Source organism: Leptopilina boulardi, unplaced genomic scaffold (genome assembly GCF_019393585.1).
Source record: "Leptopilina boulardi isolate dan_hultmark-lab unplaced genomic scaffold, ZJU_Lbou_2.1 LbouV2_214, whole genome shotgun sequence".
Lineage (NCBI taxonomy): Eukaryota > Metazoa > Arthropoda > Insecta > Hymenoptera > Figitidae > Leptopilina > Leptopilina boulardi.
In genome coordinates, this window is record NW_026137768.1 from 5,014,488 (window position 1) to 5,038,042 (window position 23,555).

The window sequence follows — 23,555 nt, forward strand, 5'->3', positions numbered from 1 at the left end:
AAAAAAAAAATTTAGTTTCACCTTATTAGCATATATAACTTTACTATATTAATTACTTCCGAATTTTTGGAAAAAAATAAGGAATTCACGTTTTTATTGGCGAAAATAATAATTGTAAATAGTTTATTATTTGCAAGGAAAAAAATTTTTTTTTCAAATGTACAGGAAAAGTTTGCATCTTATTTTTATTACAATATCAACTTTCACGCGAAGTCGAGGGACTTCGTGAAGAGTTAATTAAAAATATGTAAATCAAACGTAAAACATGTCTATACAGTTTTGATCATTATCGAAAAAATTTTATTCGTTCTGTGTGTGCGCGACGCGCATTTACCACTGTAAGTGCAAACATCATCAGCAATATAATTGTTCTCACAGTCGTGTATAGGTCCCTCCGTCAGTTAATTAAACACGTTCATCTTGCGCCTTGTGCCACTTTCTCTCTTATAAATCACACCTCACTATATACAATAAAGTTTATTACTCGCAATATTATACCGCAGGAAGTATTTTCAGTGAATTTATTCAGTCGAATATTGACTGGATCATTAAGGATTTTTTTTATTTATCTTTCTCTATTTTTCTTTAAATTTTATTTCTCTAACCTCTATTTGAAAAAAAAATCCTTTTTTAAGTAAGACCGTTTTCACCGTGTGGATAAATTTAATCTTCCGAGAGGTTAGATATATTCTGCGCCTGCGCTGAAGCTGCATAGAAACATTCTGCGCAAGTGCAAAGGCAGAAGATATATTCTGCGTCTGCGCAGAATTTTTTTTATACAGCTTTTGCGCAGGCGCAGAATATATCTATTGCCTTTGCTCCTGCGCAGAATGTTTGTAGGCAGCATCTGCGCAGACGCAGAATATATCAACTGCCTTTAACCTCTCGGAGGATTAAATTTATCGCACACAGTGAAAACGGCCTCTATATTTATTTGTAATTGATCTTCTGCTAAAGAAAAATTTAATTAAAAGAAAATTTAGACAAATTGGGTTAAATAAAAATGGAAAATTTCATACTTTTGATTTGTTTCGTGAATGAACATTAGAAGCGAGCGCACATCTTTTATTTCTGTCGCTTCTAATTGTGTGAAAGTGCAATTTTTGTTTTTTGTTTTTCTTTTTTATGACTAAAGAATTAAACATTAAATAGTTATAACTTTTATTACAAACGAACTTTACGGATCGAAGATTTTATTGCTTGATGGCGTTTTGAATCGATTCATGGTTACCTCCTTTAGTTTTTGATATCCCTTTGTGGCAATCAATTACAATCATTAAATGAGCGAAACCGTTGGCAATATACCATAGAAGCAACAATGTTTTTGAAAAAAAAAAAAATGAATTTATATAGCCATCGTTTCCTCTCATTTTGTTTTCTTCTTGTTTTCTCTCTAATATAAGTAGAATTTACTCATTTGAAAAAGATATCTAATATATAATAATAATAATCATAACGGTCAGTCGTTAAAAGTGTATCATAACGGTACTTGGTAATTTGCAAATTACTGAATTATAAATTTACAGTTTCCTAGAAGAGATATTTGGGTGAATTTGATATTAATTCTATCTCTGTTCTTTTTACCTGCATAATTTATTATTATGCAATTGCAATTTTAATAAAATATAAAATTCAAATCTTGTAAAAATTTTATATTTATAAATTAAAAATCAAAAAGTCAGATGTAAACATTTCTATTAGATTTTTATTTTTTTAAATTGGGTAATAATTCTGTCTCTTTTTTTTCTTAATTTATTATTATGCAGCTTGAATTTTAATAAAATAAAATTAGTCTCTGGATATCTAAATTCAAATCTCAAGAATTTTATTTTCAGTGTTAAATTAAAAATGAAAAAAAATGTTAAAGTTTCTATTAGATTTTTATTTTTTGGTAATTTGATATATTTATAGTCTCTATTTTTCTACACAATTTATTATTATATTCAACTGCAATTTTAATAAATTAAAATTATTCCTTGAAATTCAAATCCTAAATGTAAAAATAAAATTTAGAAATTAAAAGTTAAAAATCAGATGTAACAATTTCTATTAGATTTTTATTCTTTTTAAATTGGTAATGTGTTTGAAAGTATATATTATATATGTTATGATATACTTTCATTTTAATCTCTAATTGAAACTATATATATTATATATACGAGTGAAATATTCCGAAACGGCACATTTTACACTTACAGATGATACTTATAGTGAAAGTGCGAAACTTTATAAATTATTGAGCATCTCATTTATTAATATACTTCTTCATATTATTATTATTAATAGTCGCGTGCATTTCCTGCGCACGTTATTACTATTATAACTATACTATATGAGGGTAAAATATATGAAAAGTTTCATTTGACAGCATTATTTATATTATTGATCGTAGTTTTATTTGTACAAGCAAAATGTGCGTCTCCTAATTTCTTCACCTATCAAATTCTTAATAGAATCTTTATAATTTTCAATAGGCCTTTCAAGAGTTATGTTAGTAGAAAGCGTATTGAATATGAATTTTAAGAGATGACGATGTGGTGTGACTTCGAAGAGTTCTAGTAATTCATTCAAGACTATAGAAAATGTCAAGTTTTGCACTTTCACATTCAAAGACCGTGTTCACATTAATGGAACTTTATACAGCATCTCTCGCTACTAATTAGAATTACATTAGACCATTAGGGATGTTAATTTTTCTTTGGCGCGGATAAAAAATAAAATAAAAATCCGTAAAAATAATTAGTTAGAATTTTCAATTTAAAGAATTTTATTCTATAATTATTTTTTAGACGAATTTTCATTAGAATTTTACGGAATTTCTTTTTAACCCCTTGACAGTCCAGGGCCCATATGTGGCCAGAAAAAGTCGTGCCACCTTTGTGCAAGTGGCCATATATGGCCATCGCAAAAAAATAATACTAAATTTAATTTGATTCGCCTGAAATTTGTTACTCGGGGGTTTTTGGGGTCGCTGAATCCAAATTTGAAGTCAGATTTCAAAAAAACAAAATGGCGGACCCAAAATGGCGACCATGAAAACTTAAAATTTATCAGATTTACATGAAACTCGTTGCTCAGGGGTTTTCGGGGTCTCTGATTACGAATCTGAGGTCGGTTTTTCAAAATTCAAAATGGCGGATCCAATATGGCGGATAATTTAAAAATTAATGCGTTTTGACCACAAATTGTTACTCGGGGGTTTTCGTAGTCGCTGAATTCGAATTTGAGGTCAGTTTTTCAAAATTCAAAATGGCGGATCAAATATGGCGGACAAATTTTTAAAAAATCAATCCGATTTGTCTGAAATTTGTTAACCGGGGGTTTTTGGGATCGCTGAATTCGAATTTGAGGTCGGTTTTTTGAAATTCAAAATAGCAGATCCAATATGGCGGACAAATTTTAAAAATTTTTTGTTTAAAAATTTGTCCGCCATATTGGATCCGCCATTTTGAATTTTGAAAAACTGACCTCAAATTCGAATTCAGCGACCACAAAAACCCCTGAGTAACAAATTTCAGGCAAATCGGTTTGATTTTTTAAAAATTTGTCCGCCATATTGGATCCGCCATTTTGAATTTTGAAAAACTGACCTCAAATTTGAATTTAGCGACCCCAAAAACCCCCGAGTAACAAATTTCAGGCAAATTGGATTGATTTTTTAAAAATTTGTCCGCCATATTGGATCCGCCATTTTGAATTTTGAAAAACTGACTTCAAATTCGAATTCAGCGACCACAAAAACCTTAAATATGATGAAGTCATATTTTTTTGGAAACTTTTTTTTCGGACCGTTTTAGGCCCACCAGCGATTTTTAACTGGACTGCGAAGGGGTTAAACGAATTTTTACTAAAAAATTTTTACCGACCTTTTATTTAGCAGAATTTTTATTTATTTTATTTATTAATTTTTTTTTCTTTTTTAAACCGTTTTTTATTTAAAAGAATTCTATTTTAATCGAGATTTAATTTATTAGAGAGATTTATTTTAATAGATTTATTCTTGTTGAATTTTAAGTTACTACGAATTTTGAAATGTAAAAATTTCTAATTCACCGAATATTTATTTTGTTGGAATTTTTATTTTCACGAATTTTTATTTGCACGGATTATTATTTGATATAATTCTAAAAATGACGAATCTTCATTTGTCCGAAATCGCAAATGTCCAAATAAACATAACCTACAAAAAGATTTCAGCGCGATTTTTAAAATTGACCAATCAGAAATCATCAAGAAAATTGTAATTGGTCAATTTTCAAAAATAGCGCCGAAATATTTCTGTTTATTTTTTTTTTGATATTTCTAATTTATTCAGATAAATGAAAATTCGTCAATTCTTCAATAATAATTCATTCAATTCGTACAAATAAAATTTTGGACAAATTAAGATTCGGTGAATTGAAAATTCTCGTTTTAAAAAATTCGTAGAATTTTAAATTCTATTAATTGAGAATTCTGCTGAATTAAATTTTTGGTTAAATTAGAATTCTTTTAAAAAAAAGTTGTGTAAATAGAAATTTTGTAAAATAAAAATTCTATCAAATAATATCTAAAAATTATGTACAGTAAAAATTAGTTATAAAATAAATTTTGTTAAATTATTTATTTATTAATTATTTAAAATTAAAGAAAATGTTTTTTATGGGTTAATCATGCGTCCCTTTTCTTTATTAGTTTTAAATAATTTTCTCTTTTCTTTAATAATCTATCTAGTTTGCTTTTTAGTTGCAAACAGAATTTATGTTGGCACAAGGAGTACAAAATTTATTTGATTCTAACAATCGGTTATTTTATTATCAAATAAATATTTACTTGAACCAAATAATTTTTGAGTCAAAGTATTTGTTTTAAATACAAAAATTATTGGTTTGAATACAATTTATTTAATTCAATTATTTGGTTTCAAAAATAGAAATATTTATTTGATAAGTAACTGATTATTTGAATGAAATAATTTTTCCAATAGTAATCAGAAATTTGTTATTAATAATAATTCCAATTTGCTTCGAACTGTATATTTATATACTTATCTGAGGTAATAGATCGTCTCCTCATCCAGATGCATTTACAGTTAATAATTAGATGCTTCTGACTTGCCAGTTGTAATATTTCTCTAGAGCATTTAGATATGATTTACACCAGCATTCATTATTCTTCATTAAAATTAATTCCAATTAACAAAGCGACTTAATTGAAGAACGTGCCGCCTTGGGGCAACATGAGATGAATTTCTCGAACTGTAAGGCAAAGAAGAAGAAGCAGCAGGTGCTTGAATCAAGTAGTAGTCTTGTTTGCAAAATGAAAAAAAAAAGAGAGAAAGACTGGTCACAAGCTTATTTAATAGTATTTTCGTCCAACCCATAATAAACCTTGTTTATTTCTTTATAAATATGCCAAAGCACGTTTACGGATTTCCTTGATTTAAGTTTTGTAACTCAGGATGTAAAAATTGTAAAAGCGCCTATATCCGAACACCATTGCCTATATTGCTGAGGATGGGTTTCAATAAGGCAGGTTGTTGCTCATCTATATGCGAGATGGGCTATACCCACTTGGTACAACCTGCTACCTGTGTCAATCTCCAGATGGGATTTTTCCTTTTATACTTTTAGGTATATGCATTAAACCTTGAGAATTTTTCAGTTTATTTTACTATTCCGGTATTAAATGTACAAAATTTTTATATTTTTCGTTCTTATAAAATCATAAATCATATTCCCTTAAGTGAGCAAACAAGTTCTCACGCCTTATTGCAAAGAAATATATAAAGAAATTTTGCCACCTACTGCAATTTGAATTTTTCCATAAATTCATTTCGCTATGGTGCAAAATATATTTATTAAAACCGTGAGAAAAAAAAATTTTTTTACATCTGGAAACTATTTTCCAACTACAATTTCTTATGGAAATATATTCATTTAATAATTATCAAGTTTTGCATTTTCTAAGGAATTTTTAATTTTTACCATTTTTGTTGTTTAATAATTTATAATTATTTTTTGAGAAAATTAATATATTTTTGTTTTTTATTTCACTAAAGGCGATTTCTTACTTTTTATTAATTTTTATTAATATTTATTAATTTTTATTAATTTTTATTTTATTTTTATATTGCAATTATTGAATATTTTTGATTTTTCATTAAGTAGATTGAATTTTACCCATTTAGATAAAATAGGGCACACTTATTATATAATTTATGCGCAACTGGTCCAGAATATTAAAGGGTAAAGACCATGTAATTATTAGACAATGAAAGGGTAAAGTGAGAAACCTGCAGTTTACCTCAACAATAACTGTAAAGTGTAATTCATTAAGGGGGTGAATTCTCACGTTTCTACACTGAACAAAAATTTATTTGATTCAAATAATCAGATTATTAAATAAATATAATTGAAATAAATAATTTTTATTTGAATTAAATAAACTGTATTTGAACCAATTATTTCTGTATTTAAAACAAATATCTTGGCTCAAAAAATTATTTGCCTATTTATTTGCTACTAAAGTAACTGATTATTTTAATCAAATAAATTTTTTTAAGTACAATATAAATTATAAATTCTACTAAATTAAAATTTGAATTATTTTAGAAACCAAAAACAGTTGAGACAATTAAAATGAGATAAAAATTTATAAGTAGGTCATGACCTAATTTTTGTAAATTATTTTTGACTTCATTGACTGAACGCAACAAATCGAATATTTATTTATATATTTATATTTAACTTTCAACCCCTGTTTAAATATTTTCCATCTAGTTATTTTCACATTTTCAAAATAACATTAGTTTAGGATATTTTTGAATTGACTTTGAAAACAGCAAATCTGGAGGACTTTTGACTTTCTGTTTGGTCTGTACTCCGAAGGTCATTTTCAAAACCGGTAAGGGTTAAAGCTGCCGTATATATTTAAGAGAGTAAAGATTAAAAGATTTCGACAATTACGGTAGAATTTTATTTTTTTTTTTTTCTCTTTTTTTTGCTTGTTATTTTTAAGTCTTTAAAAGCTACTTCTACTCAACGAAACAAATAGAGATCGGTCGATAACCCTCAAGTCTATAAGTCCTAGGATCTGTATAGTTGAAGAGAGCTTGTGAAACAAGAATGCAAAGTTTTCTCTCTCTCCTTTTTTTTCTCTGTGTGTGCCCCGTTGAAAGATATTCAGGATTCAGGTACGTTGGCAATGTTTCTCGAGTTTATAATCTAGTCCAGAATGGCATAAAGATAAAGTAGTACAGTTGCAGTAGTACAAACGTTTCGAATCTTTCTCTCTCTTTCTTTATATATATATATTTATATGTATATATACCTGAGCACGGTCAATTCTGTAAAACCTTCCAGGAATGAAAGTCTTGTTTTAGCAACCAATTTTCTAAGTTAGCTTACATCCCACAATTAGGAAATAAAAATAAATAAAACTTTTATAAGACTCCTTTCAATGACTCATTTAGTACCTCATATATTTCTCTCATAAAATCATTATCTTGGACTTTCAAATATTTTCCTACTTTTTGATTCACTTCAAAATGATTGAATTTTAAGTTTTAATTATCCTGAACTAGTCATTGATTTTAATTATAAGTTTCTTTTTTAGTCGAATGAAACAATTTCTATTTAAATTAATTTCAAGTGACTCAAAATGTACCTAACGATTCAAATATGTAATTTGGTTAGATTAGAATTTTCATTTTTCGAATTTGAATTTGACACAATTTCTCATTAAACAAATTTTTATTGTACAGAAGTCTTAAAACGCCGAATTTTTATTTGTCCGAAATTGCAAATGGCCAAACATTCGATTTTGGTACGTTTTTAAAATTGACCTATATCAAAAATTGTCAAGAAAATCGTGATTGGTTAATTTTAAAAAAACGCGCCGAAATCCTTTCTGTTCATTTTTTTGTTCCGCCATTTGCATTTCAAATCAAAATTCTAACCAATGATTTTTATAGGATAATCATGCGCTCCATATTTGCTAGAAAACTAACCTCAAAAAATTTGCTTTATTGATTACAAATTTTCTATAAATATGAAGAAATTGTTAAATAATTATATTTTAAAAGCAACTTATTTTTTGTGCATTAAATCTGAATAATAAAATTTGCGATAATATTAATAAATATCATGTTACTTAAATAGTAGTTTAAATATTTTTTATTTTATTATAAAGGGTGTCGTTCACTGTTTTCATATCATATTTTAAATTAATATTCTAAACTCTTATCAAAGTATTTTTTAATTTTAAAACTTATGTACTATAAATTTTAACCCAAATCTTTTATTTGAAATTTATTTTATAACTAAATTTTTAATAAATGATAAAATGTCATTTAAAGTTGAAAGTATTATCAAAAAGTCGTGTCACTGTACTCGTTACTCTATTTATTCTAATTTTTTTAAAATATTTCTTTAAATAGAAATTTAATAAAAATTCCAGTAAATTATTATTGCCCCCCATACGAATGAGATTAAAAAAAAATTATGTCAAATAAAAAATAAATATCAAATGAAAATTGGGTCAAGTGACGAGTAGGCCAAAATGAAAATTATAGGTTAAACCAAGGTTCTAAATACGAATTAGGTCATATTATCAAATTTAGGTCAAATATGTAAATTTGAAAAAAAATAAAATTTTTAAAAATTATATAAAAATTCTACAATGAAGAAATTTGGATAAATTAAAATTCTATTTAGGCCATTCGATCAGCCTAACGGATTTTTTATTTTTAATTAAAAAAAGAAAAATACATTCTTTTATTTAGTTTTTTGTTTAGAAAAAGCTTAATTAATTTTTTTCGCTAATTTTTGTTTTTTTTTTTGTTTTTCTAATTTGTAGTTTCGTTCTGCTTCTAATTCTTTGCTCTGTATCCTTCGTTCATTCTTGGTATTCATATTTATATTATATTCTCAAGAGATAGAAAATAGCCGAGGTATATTTTCCTCGTAATTGGTTACTGAAAGCAATTGTTCGAAAATTGCGATTGTTTATGAGCAAAGAGCGCGAAGAAAAGTCGTGGCTCATGACTGAGACGTGCAGATGCTAAACTTGTAGCTACACATATATATATATATATATATATATTTATATATATATATATATATATATATATATATATATATATATATATATATATATATATATATATATATATATATATATATATATATATATATATATATATATTTGATGAAAAATTCAATATTCACACTTTTATTCTCATATTAACTTTCCCTATTGTTCTCTTTCATAAATAATAATTATACGCGATTTTTTTTTTTTGGACTTTTTTTTGTGAAGGAAAAAATATTGAGATAGAGAGAGAAAGATAAGAAATATATTACTTTTATACCCTTACTTTCCAATATCTGAAATCTCATCTAAACTATCGGGTTTTGACATGTTTCAACCACTCGAAACGAAACTCTCAGGTAATTTACCTGAGTCCTTATTTCCCCCTCCACTTTTTTCCTTTTTGACAAAATACATTTTTGACCTGCAAAAATTTTCCTCAATAGTTTCCGCATATACACGCATTTCCGTCCGGAAGTTAAGCCAGTCTCTCTTGGGATTGGGAAGAGTCATGTACTCTTATCTCTCTCCTCTCTTCGAATTTATTTAAACTCTTGTGACTATTCAAAAAGTTTACAAACATTTTTTTGTAATATTACATTTTTTTTTTGCATTAAATTTGTGTATTATTACATTTTTGTTGTTTTTAAAAAAACAGTTGTTGGAAGTAATTTGTGATTTTATTGAGTTTTGTGCAAAATTAGTTGGAATTTTACAAAATGTACACGGTTTTATATTTTCACCCGGTGAGTTTTTTTTTTTTTAAATTATTATTTTAATTTAAAAAAATTTTTGTATTTTTATCATTTAAATAAAAGTGAGAACAATATAAAACTTGAGAAATATATTTATATAAAATCTCATAGATATTTAGTGAAAGTTAAAAATAATTGAAAAGTGAACAATAATCTTGTGTGTTTTTGTTCCATTCACCCACCGCGGCCTTGAATGTTAAAAAAAAAAAGAAAAAATTTGCGTCGATTGAAAATGTGTAATAGCCTTACATATTTTATGAGTAATTCAACATTTCAGTATATTCGACGTAATAAATATAAATTAAAACATTATTACTCCTGCGATAGAGAATTATGATATAGAGAAATAATATTACGTTGGAAAGGCCTGAACCTTTTAAATTATCATCTATAAACCGTTTAATATCTTAATTTTCAATAATTCATTACAAAAATTATTTCCAAATTCGATCAATAAAGTATCTATAATAATTTTCCAAACGTTTGGTAAATAAACTCAATTTTAGGTAATTAAGTAGTTAATTGTTTTTTTTTACCAAACGATGTAAAAAGTATAAATTTTCTTTGGAATTTCTAAAAGTAAATTATTTTATTTTTATTACTTCTTTCAATAAATCACTCAAAAATTTTGCATCCGTCTCTCTCTCTTCAGGAAGTTAATTTCTTACAATAGAGATTTCACTTTTCATGCCGAAACTTTTATTTTTTGCCGAAATATGTATTTCTCAAGGAACAATGTTTTTACGGGGAAAAACTTTCTTTTACTAAAAAAGGGAATATGAAATTAAGGAAGTAATTTCATAATTCTTGCATTTGAATTTTATAAAAATCAAAGAAGATTTACAGTAATATTAAAATTCTTTATTGGCTGTTTTTCTAAATTTTCCAAAAAAAAATTTAGAATAAAAATTCAAAATTTCGAACAATTATATTTAGAGAATTAATTAATGGAAATAAATATTGAATTAATTTTTTTTATATTTGATGTTTTGTTTCAGAAAGAGAATTAATTAATGAAAATAAATATTGAATTAATTTTTTTATTTTTGGTGATTTTTTTTAGAACTCGGTGTCCAGTTGCTGTAGCAGTGATAGCGATGAGGAGCCAGTCACGAAACAACCTCGACTAAGCCGAAGGCAATCGCGAGAATCTGGAAGGGAAGGTGGTGTTAGTACTTCAGGGCAAAATGCTCATTCGACACGCTCATCAGGACGAACAAAACGCGTCAAAGCATTAAGACACTGTCCCTCATCTGACCCCGGTACTTGGAAAGGTGACCTTTCGGACAGTGATGTTTCTTCAGAGAATCGATTCATTGACGATGGCTCCTACTTTGAGGTAGGTGCTGGTGTTACTTTTCTCATTTTCATTATTTTCCTCTCTTTCGCTTTTATTGGATCTTAATAGCCGAAGAGGAACCATTATAACCCTTTTACTACAATGTAGTGCCTTTCAATTCTTGTCTTACTTTGTATAAAATCCTTTTAAAAGTAAAAGTAGGTTTTCACTCCAGCCCTTATAATTTTTATTGCACGTTCGTCGTTGGTTTCTCCGTGCCTGAAAGGAGAAATCCTTTTCCAGGACCCCGACTGCGTTGCACATGCACTGATTTGCATATGTCGATAAGATCCTGTCTGTTGTATCTACGACAGCGACAGTCTATTAAAACACACTCCGCGAAAATAAGAAGCAAACCTTGCATAATACTCGATTTATTGACATTATAAAGAAAGTGAAATTTAATTCAAGTATTGAAAATTTATTGATTATATTGTTTTACAGGATGATTTGGACGAATTGTGTGTGATGGAAACAAGTGTCGATGAGATAAAAAATTATAAATTTAATCGAATTGCACTTGATTCACAAGGAGACGAGGGTGATAACGAGGACGCTGACACAAGTCAAGAAATAAAAACAAAAATCGAAATGGCACCAACTCCTGATCCAGTTTCCGTAACTGCGCGAACATTAATCAGTATTGCTTGTGATGAAATTGATGCTGGTAAAAATATCCACGCTGAAATGAATGAACAAGAAATAGTTTCATCGATTCAAACACCTTTGCGTCGAAAGGGTTTCGAAGAAACAGCTCCTTTTAACACGTAAGAAATATTATAAATTATAATTATATTATTTATAATATAATTTTTTTTTTTTATTAATGAAATATTTTCCCTCGACAGATCAAATAGAAAATCGAAGAATTGCGCGACATTTTATTTCAAGCATCGTGATACAGATTCAGAAGCCGATGGTTCAGTGGAAATGGAAGAATCGTCAAATGTTGTTGATGTTGTTTCATCGGAAGACGAATGGACGTACACAAATTCCCGTACGGAACAAGTGACGTGTCGAAAGACAAATGTTAAAATTTCCTTGGATTTTGATGAGGAAGTCGAGGACAAAGATAATAAAAATGATGTTCAGTTATCGAAACAACAAACTCCAATTAGTAAACGTGGAAATGAAAAATGGAATTGTGAAAAGAAGGAAATTGTAAGTGATGACGAATTGAGTCAGGATAAATATAACATTCATCGATTAGTTATGGAAGTGGAAAAACTTGTTCGTGAAGAGGGGCGAGTTACACCGTCGAGGACCTTAACACCTCTCATCTTTGAGGATCGCAAAGGCGGCGACATAAACAGTAATCGTGCAAAATACGCTCGAATTCGCGAATGGCTCAAGCTCAATTCAATGGGGAAATATGATGAGAAATCTAATTCTGAAGTAAGTCTCACAAAAAAAGATTTTTATTTTTTAAATTAATATTTTTATGGAATGAAGACTAATTTCTTTTTTTTGATTTTTTTCCAGTATCGATCTTTGGATAGTTGTGATGCAAGTGGCGAATACACAACAGGCGAATCGGACATTGAAAAGCAATCGATTTCATCGGAAGATTTACACAGCAGTGTCGCAACTTATCGACGACTCGATGGCTATTTGGGCTGTGTGTCACAATCAGTGTCGCAGGAAATTTTCGATTCCACTGACAACAATACATCGGTTAATGAATGTCATCAAACATTATTGCCAGTCGATACAATCACAAGTACACCGAAAGTTGTGCTTCGTTCAAAGAGAAAGACAAATGGCCCACGACCATGGAGTGTGTCTTGCATTACACAAATCAGAAACAATTCAAATGCAAATGAGGGCAATGACTCAATCTCACAATTCTCCATCTCGGAAACTGCCCTCCATCAGCTTGTTGCTTCTTCGCCTATCAAATCCTCTTCTTTAGATGCATCGTGAGTTCAATTTTTTTTAATTTTTCTTCTCTTATTAATTTAATTATTGAAATTAGAGATTTATGAATTTTTTAATTATAAAAATAATTCTCAAAATTTGTCATTTATTGAAGAATATAGAAATGTAATTAAAAATTTTCTTTGGTACATTTTTACATTTTTCATCAAAAATTTCAATGAAAACTAATTCTCAAATTTGTATAATTATTATTGTGGACAAAAAAGAATTGTACAATTTTTAATTTTAAACTTGAAAAAAGCTATGAATAATTAAAAAAAAAAAATTTAATAATAATTGCAGAGGATCGTCGGCTCTATTCAATAAATCAACGTCAACGCTACTTGAGGAAACTGTAAGCGGTCAAGATGCAAGGACAATAAGGACAAGTTCACTTCGTCGAAGAAAAAGTAGATTGCGCAAAAAAACTGTGAGTCGTAAAAGTGAATCTGGATCAGATGGTGTTAATGTACATCAAACATCGGGTAGCAGTGATGTAAGTTCATCAAATCATCATCAGTGTTCAAAAAAATTGACATCCTGCCGTGCAACAACAACGAGAACAATAGCACGTGATTCACATGGACGTTTAACGACTCTTGTTAAATCGGGATCATTCTCTGGTTCACTGGGACAACAGGAATTGATTTTAACTGAGAAAATTACAGTCAGCGATCCCGTTCCTGCACTTCGTTTAACTTACTGTCAATCGAATTCTTCGACTTCCGACACGGAGGAGGAAGATGATACTCATTGCAATCGTGGCAAGGAACACTCGAACGCTCTCAATGTTGACAGCGATGTCGAGAAAAATAGTCTTGGAAATATTTCATTTTCCGAGCAAGCTTGGGATAATTATCAGGTAATTATTAAGTAATTTTATTGTTTCTATTATAATTTTTAAAAAATGATTCTTTTTCGAAAATTAAATTTTCTTTTTTTGTAAATGTTTTAGGAGAAATATATGAGCGAGCCTTACAGCGAGACACCGGACCTCGATGCGGCTCGTCGTCTCTTGGACTTTGGAGACGATTATAGAAACTTTCTTGATAGTCAATCAGATTGCGCGTCTAGTATGAGCGCGATTCGCGACTATTCCTCGCCAATTCCGAGAAGGCGTATCAAAGTACGTTCCTTTATGATGTTCTTTTTTGATCGTATTTCGATATTTTTCCTTTGACACACGAGAATGGATTTCTGTGATTTGTTAAGAAAAAAAAAAAAAATTGTGACTTAGCATAGACAAAAAAAATACAATTCCCATCGACTTAATTATGTTTTAATGATTCTAAAAAAATTATATTCCTATTTTTTCCCTTTAGTTTAGTTAACTATTTTTTTCAAAAACTCGAAATAGCTTTCATTAATCAAGCTTTATTTTTTTTTTAAATCAGAATTAATATTCTCGCAGTTTCGACTAACTGGCATGAAACTCTATTTTTTCTCTATCTTTATGCTTTGCTTTATACGAAAACTCTTTTTTTTTACAGACTGCCGTGACTGAAGACAGCGACAGTGACGTTGAGGACTTGTGCAAATTGTTTAAAAAGTCACATTGTCAACTGATTCACGCTGAAAATTGTGTCATGAAAAAGGGACATCTCGTAGGACATGAATGCGTATGTATCCAATTCGCGAGATTCATTCATAAAATTATTAACTTTTTTCAATTTTTATCACAATTATTGAATAAAGTTAAAACATCATTGTACAAATTTATAAAGCTTCCCCTTCGCTTTTGTGGCAAAATTATTAACACAATTGGCTCTTCAGTGGCAAATATGTTTAGATTTTTATAAGCAAAAAAAGAAAGAAAAAAAAAACATTGTGATATTAGATATTAAGAAATTAATTCTTTTGCAAGGAAACAAATTTTTTGCTTTAATTATTTTCAACTGCGTATTTTTAAAATACAGAGATTTGAGAATTATTATTTTAATTTGTATTAAAGATAAAGATTTGTTTATAAAATTATAATTAATTTTTCTTCTTCGAATTTACAAAAATTAAAAGTAAAGAATAAATTTTTTTTTTTAATTAAATTAAATTAACTTCAAATTTCAACATATTTGCTATTATTTATTAACAAATTTCCTTCGCTTTTATATATTAACTCTTAAAATTTTTCGTTATGTAAAGTTTTATTTATTATTCTTCTGTTTATCATCTTCGTACATATTTTAATTTTAAAATATTTCAACAAAGAAACAATTTTAATCTACGAGAAAATTAATAAATGTATGTACATAAGAAAAATTTTCCTGTTTCTTTGTATGAAAGATGTGTGAAGATGTGTATAATTTTTGTTTGCATGTTTAATTTGCTGAAGTATTGCTTTCACTGTTGTTTATTTGTGGCTATTTTGGAAACTTTAATTTCAAGCAGTATTAATAAAAATATTTAATATGATTCATTTTTAATTGTATTAAATATTTTTCTATAAATAATATTTAAATAATTTATTTTAATATATTTCTTAATTTAAAGTATTTTTTTTTTAAATCGTCGACATTTCCTATAATATATAGGAATTAGATTATAATGAAACCTTATACTAACTCCCCATCCTCTAAATATATAAATTCTTAATAGGAATTTAGTTTAAATAAATAAAAAATAAATAAAAATAATAAATATACAATAAAAGAAATATATAATAAAAAAAAAATAAGACTACTGTTTAGTTTTAGTGATATTAGGAAGAACATTAGTTAAAGGTCAATAGTCTTTTGACCCTTTTAATCGAGATATTAGTAGAAATAGATACCTTGTAACGAGAAAATGACGGATTGTGGGAACTAGCAGTTAAGAGGACTCTGATTTGGAAATGATCGCGTGGGCCAATGAGTGATGAAAGAAAAGTAACAGCTATTCGCGTGTTGAAAACCAATAAAACCGACAATCAATAAAACGATTTATAGGTGTACCAGAGAAATTTCGCAAATCCAAGAATATTATAGACACTATCCTGGCATAATGGCTTTCTGTCATGTCAGAATTTGTGTTTTAAATTTTTCGTCGATAGAGATTAAAACGAAAATTTTCAATTTATTCCACTACATATTATTATGTAGTTGATATTTTTTTTAATATATTTAATAGCAGTGCGTTTTTTTAAATTTTATATCGACGATTTATAAAAACCTACCATTAATTCTATCAGTGACAGTAAGTTAACATTTTCTTCGATTTTACTAGCATTAAATTAGTAATTATTCATTCGTCTTCTATATGAAAAAGTAAATATAATAAGTTACTTAACTTCTTTATTCAAATTAGAAATAAAAAAAAAAATCAAATCAATAATTGATTTATGAATTTAATTTTTTTTTAATTATAAATAAAAATAATTCTCATGCTAAATATTAATTTACTTCTGGTTTAGAGTATTAAGAAACTTGCAGTAATTCCAGTATAGTTTTTTTTTAAATCGTAGTTTAGTATTTTTTTAAAAAATTATTTAGTCCTAATTAGCTTTTAATATTTGCGTATAGTAGTTTAGTTCTAATTTAGTTATTGTAGCCGTGACTAACTCCTAATCGAAAAAAATACAGGTTGGTAGCGAATTATTTTAATTAAAGTAATTAAAAATATAATTTAATTAAAAAATAAATTATCTTAAAATTATAGTTTCCAATAGCCATTTTTCAAAATTTTTTTAAATTTTAAATTTGATAATTTTGAATATACATTTGCTAAATTTATTAATTTTTTTTTTGTTTTGTTATGCTTTATGAATGTCAAAAAATTTATAAAAAAAAGATTTTTTTTATGATTTAATTTTTTTCTAAACAAATTTATTGAATTTGCAGGGAGAGATAGTATGTATGTGCAGAGAGAATATAAAATGTCTTCATACAATTTTGGAATCTAGTGGAATTTCCCATCGTGACGACAAACACGGCAAGCAAATTCGTGGTGAGTACTAAAATAACAGATTTTAAATAATGCGAAGAAAATTCCAAATTTTTACAATAATTTTCCTTAGTTTTCGCCAGCAATTATTTTTTCCCCCTTTTTTTTAATAATTATATGAGCATAGTTTTTAAATTCATTTAAAATAAAATTTTAGAAGAACTAAAAATAAAATATATTTACAAAATATTTTTTTTAATCTAAAAAAAAAAAATTAATGGCAAATAATATTTTTTTAAATATTTATAAAAATTAGTTTTTTAATGTAAATGTAAATTGAACATTTTATTTTTATTATTGTTTTTAATGCGAGCATAAATTATGAATTTTTCGTAACTGAAAAATTTTGATGGGTATTTTATTTTTTACAATTTCAATTTATTGAAATAATAATGTTTTTATGAAATATGAAAATTATTTAAATAATTATTATTATTATGCAATTCGCATGTTTGGCAATAATTCAATAGAATATTTTTATAACTGTTTTCCATATTTGTTCATTGAAAATATGTAGACAATTTGTCATGTTTAGATAATTTATAGTCGAGTGAAGCGTTTTAGTAACTCATAACTGTATGATTGAGTGTTTAGCAAGTTCAATGTCCTTATGCATATTAGTAATCATGCGATTTTCACCTTGGCAAAGTGCAGGTAAATGAAAGGTATGCCACACACGTGCGTAATTTTTTTTTTTTTTTTTTTTCTTCATCCCGCAGCATCGTAATGGTAAAAACCATCTGTTTCAAATGCTTTATACGTCTTTTGATTACCTCATGAAACTAACTTGGATATATTCAGTAACAGGCAAATGCCTCTCTTCAATAACAAGTATGAAAGTCAATACTTTCCTCTTCTTTCCAACTGACCGCACTTCGCTGCTGCATAATCTTGTCGATTTACTTCTCTTTAAAAGCCGTCTGTTGGCAATACACGTTCAATTGCAGAAATTATCTTATCGTTTGGATTAAATATAAAAATATTCCATCGGGAAAGATTTTTTTTTTTTTTTAAGGGCGAGTTTTTCCCGCAGGAAAAAAAAATACTTCCTTTCTAAATTGAGTAGAATTTTAATTAATTTCTGTAAACTATTCTACAATTTTGAAACTGAGCGAAAAAAAGTTTTTTCTTTTAATTAATAATTATTTGTTCAACAATATTAATGATTAAAAAATTAATATTTATTATTAATAAAAATTAGTAATAAATTAATGGAATATTAATCAAAAAATTAATATTAATTTATTATTAATAAAAATTAGTTATAAATCAATAGAATATTAATTAATTATTATTAATAAAAATAGATTTACAAAAATGAATTATATGTAATAAAATTTTTTTTTTTTGTAGAAGAAAAATATTTTTGAGAGAAAAAGGAAATGAGAAAAAAAATTTTTGCTGGTGGGAATATACCGTTAAAAAAATAAAACTCAGATAGATATCGCGTTTTAAAAAAGAAATGTGACTGTATATATACTTGAATTGATATCATATAAGAAAAGTGAATGTGTAGCCAAAATCGTGTAGGAGGACGAGTGCCAGATCATTGCACCGGTATAAACGTTTCGTAAATCTTGTCTTATAAATACTGTTCCGCACAGATTTATTTAGCACAAGCTATATACTATTTAATCAATTATAAATTTCATTGAGGTAAAAACAAGTTTATGTTATAAAATTTCATTTAAATCTTTTAATAGAGAAAACAAAAGTGGTTTAAGCTGGTTTTCAAATTTTGACATTTAATTGACTTTATGTTAACAAATTTTATTAGTAGCTTATATTAGTTTCTTCTAATTAATCAATATTCTCATATAAAAAAAAAACTTTCAACAACTTTCTTGGAATAATATAATAATTCATAATTGACAAAAAAATTCTTTTTTCGAATTATTTTGATTTAGAACTATTTAATGCTGAAATATATTTCTCTAAAGTTTCTAAATTTATTTTTCTCTTTTTCTTCATTTTATTCTTTACATTTTTTTTCCATCTGTTTGTATTTTTTTTTTTGTTTTTGATCCGTGGCATTCGAATTTGAATTTTCCCTCCGTTGGATTTGAAATGAAACGGAAATTCACGAAGTGGTTGATTCGTGTATTTTCGAACCGATTCGGTAGTAAACGTTGATGTTCGTATATTAGCGCGGAACTTTTGCTTGACTTCAATTCTGGTTCAACAACCACTTTGCGTGTGTGTTTGTGTGTGTAGTCGCGCATCTTTTCCATTCTCGTGCAAAACGAGTTTTATTATCTCGTGGTCCGCCAGTCACCAGTCCACAAATTACAGTTTTAAACCTGACAGAAAGAGACACACCGGCGATCGTTTATATAGAATGTATATATATATATATATATAAAAGATCACTTTGCCGCGTTTTACTGAGACGTTCAATCGTATCTTGAGAAGTGACATAAGCACGCGTGTTTTCTTCCAATATAATACCTTTCCATTGTCAGTATTATTCTTGTCGTCCTGCGAGGAACTGTCATCCACATAACACGATTCTCGCGCGGTATTCAATTTGTCTTACAGTGAACATTTTCTTTATATACAATTGTATTTTTTGCCAAATACAAAAAATTTGAAACAAAAATTAAGTGCAATAAAAATTTTTTAAAAATTTCAGAAATGAAAAATCAAAATTTGAAATTGTATGACAATTTTTTTTTGTGAAAATGTAAAAAAAATTGAGTGCTAGGAAACAATTGATTTGGTGTTTTTTGGTTAGTTTTTTTTTTGTGCGTATAAAAAATGTTTGTTCAAACTGACATCACTGCTGAGGATTTTAAGGAAAATTCATGTATGTATGCTTGGCAATTGTTCATATAAGTGGTCAGGAAATAAAAAATACTTATAATTTACTGCATGCGTGGGCCTATTCTAGAATTTTGCAAGATTATGTGAATTGCAACATGCCATTTTTTTTTTTATAATTAATTTCCGAGGGAAAGAAAAATATTTGCGATTATTATAAATTATAATAAACTGGGAAAAAATAATTACAATCTTTCAACATTTTAATCAATTGATGACTGATAAGAATTGTAGCATGTCTAATTAACAGTTACTTTTAATTTGTAGCAATCAATTATTAACGGTTATTAATAATTAAGAGTGATTAGAAATGATTGGTAATCAAAAATAATTATTAATTAAATTTATATTATATTAATTAAGAAAAAAATTTTTTTAATTATAATTGTTTTTCCAATTTGATTCTCAAAAATTGAGTTTTATTCAAAATCTTTGATAGGAAATACAAAAAATTGAAAGTTGAAGTTAATTTTTTTCTGCGTCTCATCTGGCATATTAAAGAGGCATCTTATTATTATTATTATGATAGAAAATATCCAGAGAGGAATCAGGTTATCCGCCTTATGCGTGTAGGTTTCAAGAAGAGATCAGAATCACATTAAGGAGTGTCTCTTCATAATCTCCGACAATTTTTTTTAGATATGATCTCATCATATATTTTGATTAGAAATTATTATATAAATCAATTGATGATCTTTGTAGGTTACGATTTAAAAACTCAATTATATATATGTATGACATTGGCTTTAGGGAAGTGAAAAATATCAATCTTTTAAGTTCATTGCCATTGACTGAAAACCAGTCAACATTGACTTTATTCTTCAACTTCAAGGAAATCCTTTCCTTTTTTTTATTATAATGAAACAAAAAAGATAATTTGTCAGGAAACAGTAAACTATTCTTTATATTTATTTCTTTTATTTTTGTTTCATTATTTTATTAGTAAATTTGTTACTATTTTTATTTATTTATATATTTATAATTTCTGGTATTCATTTACTTTGCAGAATTTTTTTTTTCTCTCTTAAACAATTTTAATCGTATGAAAAAACTTATAGGAGTATAAAACAAGAGAAAAAAGTCTTTAATGAGATTTTATATGAGAAAATTCATCACAAACTAAAACCAGTTTTTAGATTCAAAATGATCCACTTGAACGTTTTCTTTTTTTTTTCGTTTGAGAAAATTAATTGAGGAAAGAACTCTCATGTCAAAGCTTAAAAATGAAAACGAGTTGAAAATCAAGGATCGTTGGAACTTGTTTGGTAAAATTGCTTTTTATTAGAAAATAAATGCTTAGATCCTATCGGCTATGTAACATTATCAAAATGGAAAATAATTTCAAGTAATTATTATTGTCTCAATAAGTACACAAAATTGGAGAATTTTTTTCCTGTCTTATTTTGCTTATTGTACAAAGAATAATTTTTTTTGATAGAAAAATTTTTTTTTTATTTGAAAAATATTTCAATATTTTAATATTTGAATTCAATTTTTGAATTCAAAGATGTTTTTTTTAAAAGAATATATTTTTGGATCAAAGATTTAATATAAACTCTACTATTGGAAATACAATGAAAAAAAAATGTTTAGATAATAATTTATTACGATACTTTTTATGACCTCGTAAAAATTATATTATCAAAGCTTAACACAAAAACGCTTTTAAACATTAAAAAAAAAACATTTTTGTTGAATTACAAAATTTTTTTTTTTTCTTAATTTATATATGATTTCATAAATATTGTTTATCATTTTATGATTTTATATCGTTTATACATGATTTCATATCATTTTAATCATTCTAATCACCTAAAGAGTATTTTATTTTTTATCAATGAAAAGTTTTTGGAAAATAAATATATATCAAAATAAGCTATTTACATTCGAAATTCAGGCCAGTAGCAATTCCGCACTGACTGTCGTATATATTTAAACTGTGTGTCCCCTTTCCCTATAACTACTGACCTATTACACTGCCAAGTGTAATTAAAACTTTATTTCTCCCTATTATAATAATTTTCTTCTATAGAATTATTGAAATGATAATTGAAATGAACTTCTAATTATATCAACATTCTAATTATTCTTATGCGCGAAGAAAATTGAAATAAATTTTAAAAGAGTGATATAATTAACAAATGATAAATACCAATAGAATTATGATAAAATTAATTATTTACTTCTGTAAAAATATTTATAGTTTATTGAAATGATTAATTTGATAATAGAAAATAATATTTTATATCACAATTTAATCAATATCATTGTGAATAATTAATTAATTAATTAGTCAATTAATTAGTTAACTAATTAATCAAAAATTCATAATTAATTAATACTTCAAAAATATTATTTATTTTTCAATTTTGTTACAAAAATGATATTTAGCTAAGCTAAAATTGTTTGTTATTTATAGTATTTTTTTCATTTTTCCACTTGGTGTTTATTTGTTTACCTTATAATTATTCAACTTTTTTTTCAATTGATTTTAATTTAAAAAACTAATACTTTCCAACATTTTCTCTCCACTTTCTTAAATCAAGTGCGAACCACATTCTTTTTAGTCATTAGATAATGATGCGTGGTTACTGCTAAAATAATTTATTAAACTTTCCCTCGAAATAAGTTGTTTCTTTTTGACATAACTTTAAGGTCTCTGTTCCATTTTTTTATCTATTATTTTTTTTTTTACTTGTGTGATTCGAAAGATTTATTTGCAAAATTTCTTTCGAATAAAAATAATAAACTGCGTGAAATAAACGTTTTTTTAAATTATGATAACAATATTAATTCATAAATTATTTATTAATAAATTTATTTTTGTTAATTTTAATTGCTATAAAATAATAATATACAAAAAAGAATTGTAAATTAATTAAAAAAATTATATATTTATTTTCTAAACTAATTAAAATATATAAATTGTTTGTAACTATTTGTGAAGAATTTTTTATTATCATTAATTAGAGAAATCATTCTAATATTGAAGAAATTAATGACGAAATTATTGAAAGAGAAATTTACGATGTAAACAATTTATCAATTATTATGATCTCGATGAAACGCAGTTTTAAAATATAAATTGTTTCGATTTCGATTTATTAAAGTCAATATGTGGTTGAAATTTAATCATCAATTTAGTAATTAATTAAAGTTAAAAATAAAATAAAAAAACAATTTTAATTAAATTAAAAAATTAAATGACAAAAAAAATTACAAATAATTAAAAATTAAATTTAATTGTTAATTTAATTTTTTTTCTGCAAAAAAATTATGGATTATAATAATGTCAAAAAAGGGTCATAAGGAAGCTATAAAAATGGAGCTTTGTATTGATAAGTAAAGCGTAAAATTCGTTTAGTTAATATATCGCGTGCAAGCATGATTTTCATTTGATTTTTATTTTATAAAAATTTTTCTTAGAATTGTTAAAAAAAAAATAGGGTTAATATAAATAAAAAACCGCTTGGTCTATATATTGCTGCTCACGTCTAAGAATTCAAAAACATTCTTTGTGCACTTAAATGGTCAGGGTCACAGGTTTCCTTATAATGGTCACGGTCTTCTTCGATTCTTGTTCGCGAGGACGTGATTTAACCAGGTGAAGAAATTCTCTCTGAGAATTTTATAAAAAAAAAAAGTTGCATTAAAAAAAAAAAGAAAGAAAGAAAAAAAAATTCCACATTCAATTGCCAAGTAGTTATACATTCTTATTCTATACAGAAATATTGAAC

The 23,555-nt window shown here is 26.5% G+C and overlaps 1 protein-coding gene across 3 annotated transcripts in view; it reads left to right on the top strand.

Moving 5' to 3' along the window:
- The window catches only part of LOC127279266 (klarsicht protein), a 127,100-nt gene that overhangs the window by 77,771 nt on the left and 25,774 nt on the right, over positions 1-23,555 (top strand). For all 3 annotated transcript variants that reach the window (XM_051301517.1, XM_051301516.1, XM_051301515.1), the window contains exons 8-15: positions 10,891-11,166; positions 11,611-11,933; positions 12,015-12,561; positions 12,649-13,085; positions 13,387-13,945; positions 14,039-14,209; positions 14,574-14,702; positions 16,896-17,001. In XM_051301517.1, the coding sequence (XP_051157474.1) occupies positions 10,891-11,166; positions 11,611-11,933; positions 12,015-12,561; positions 12,649-13,085; positions 13,387-13,945; positions 14,039-14,209; positions 14,574-14,702; positions 16,896-17,001 (2,548 nt within the window). The remainder of the gene's footprint in view (positions 1-10,890; positions 11,167-11,610; positions 11,934-12,014; positions 12,562-12,648; positions 13,086-13,386; positions 13,946-14,038; positions 14,210-14,573; positions 14,703-16,895; positions 17,002-23,555) is intronic.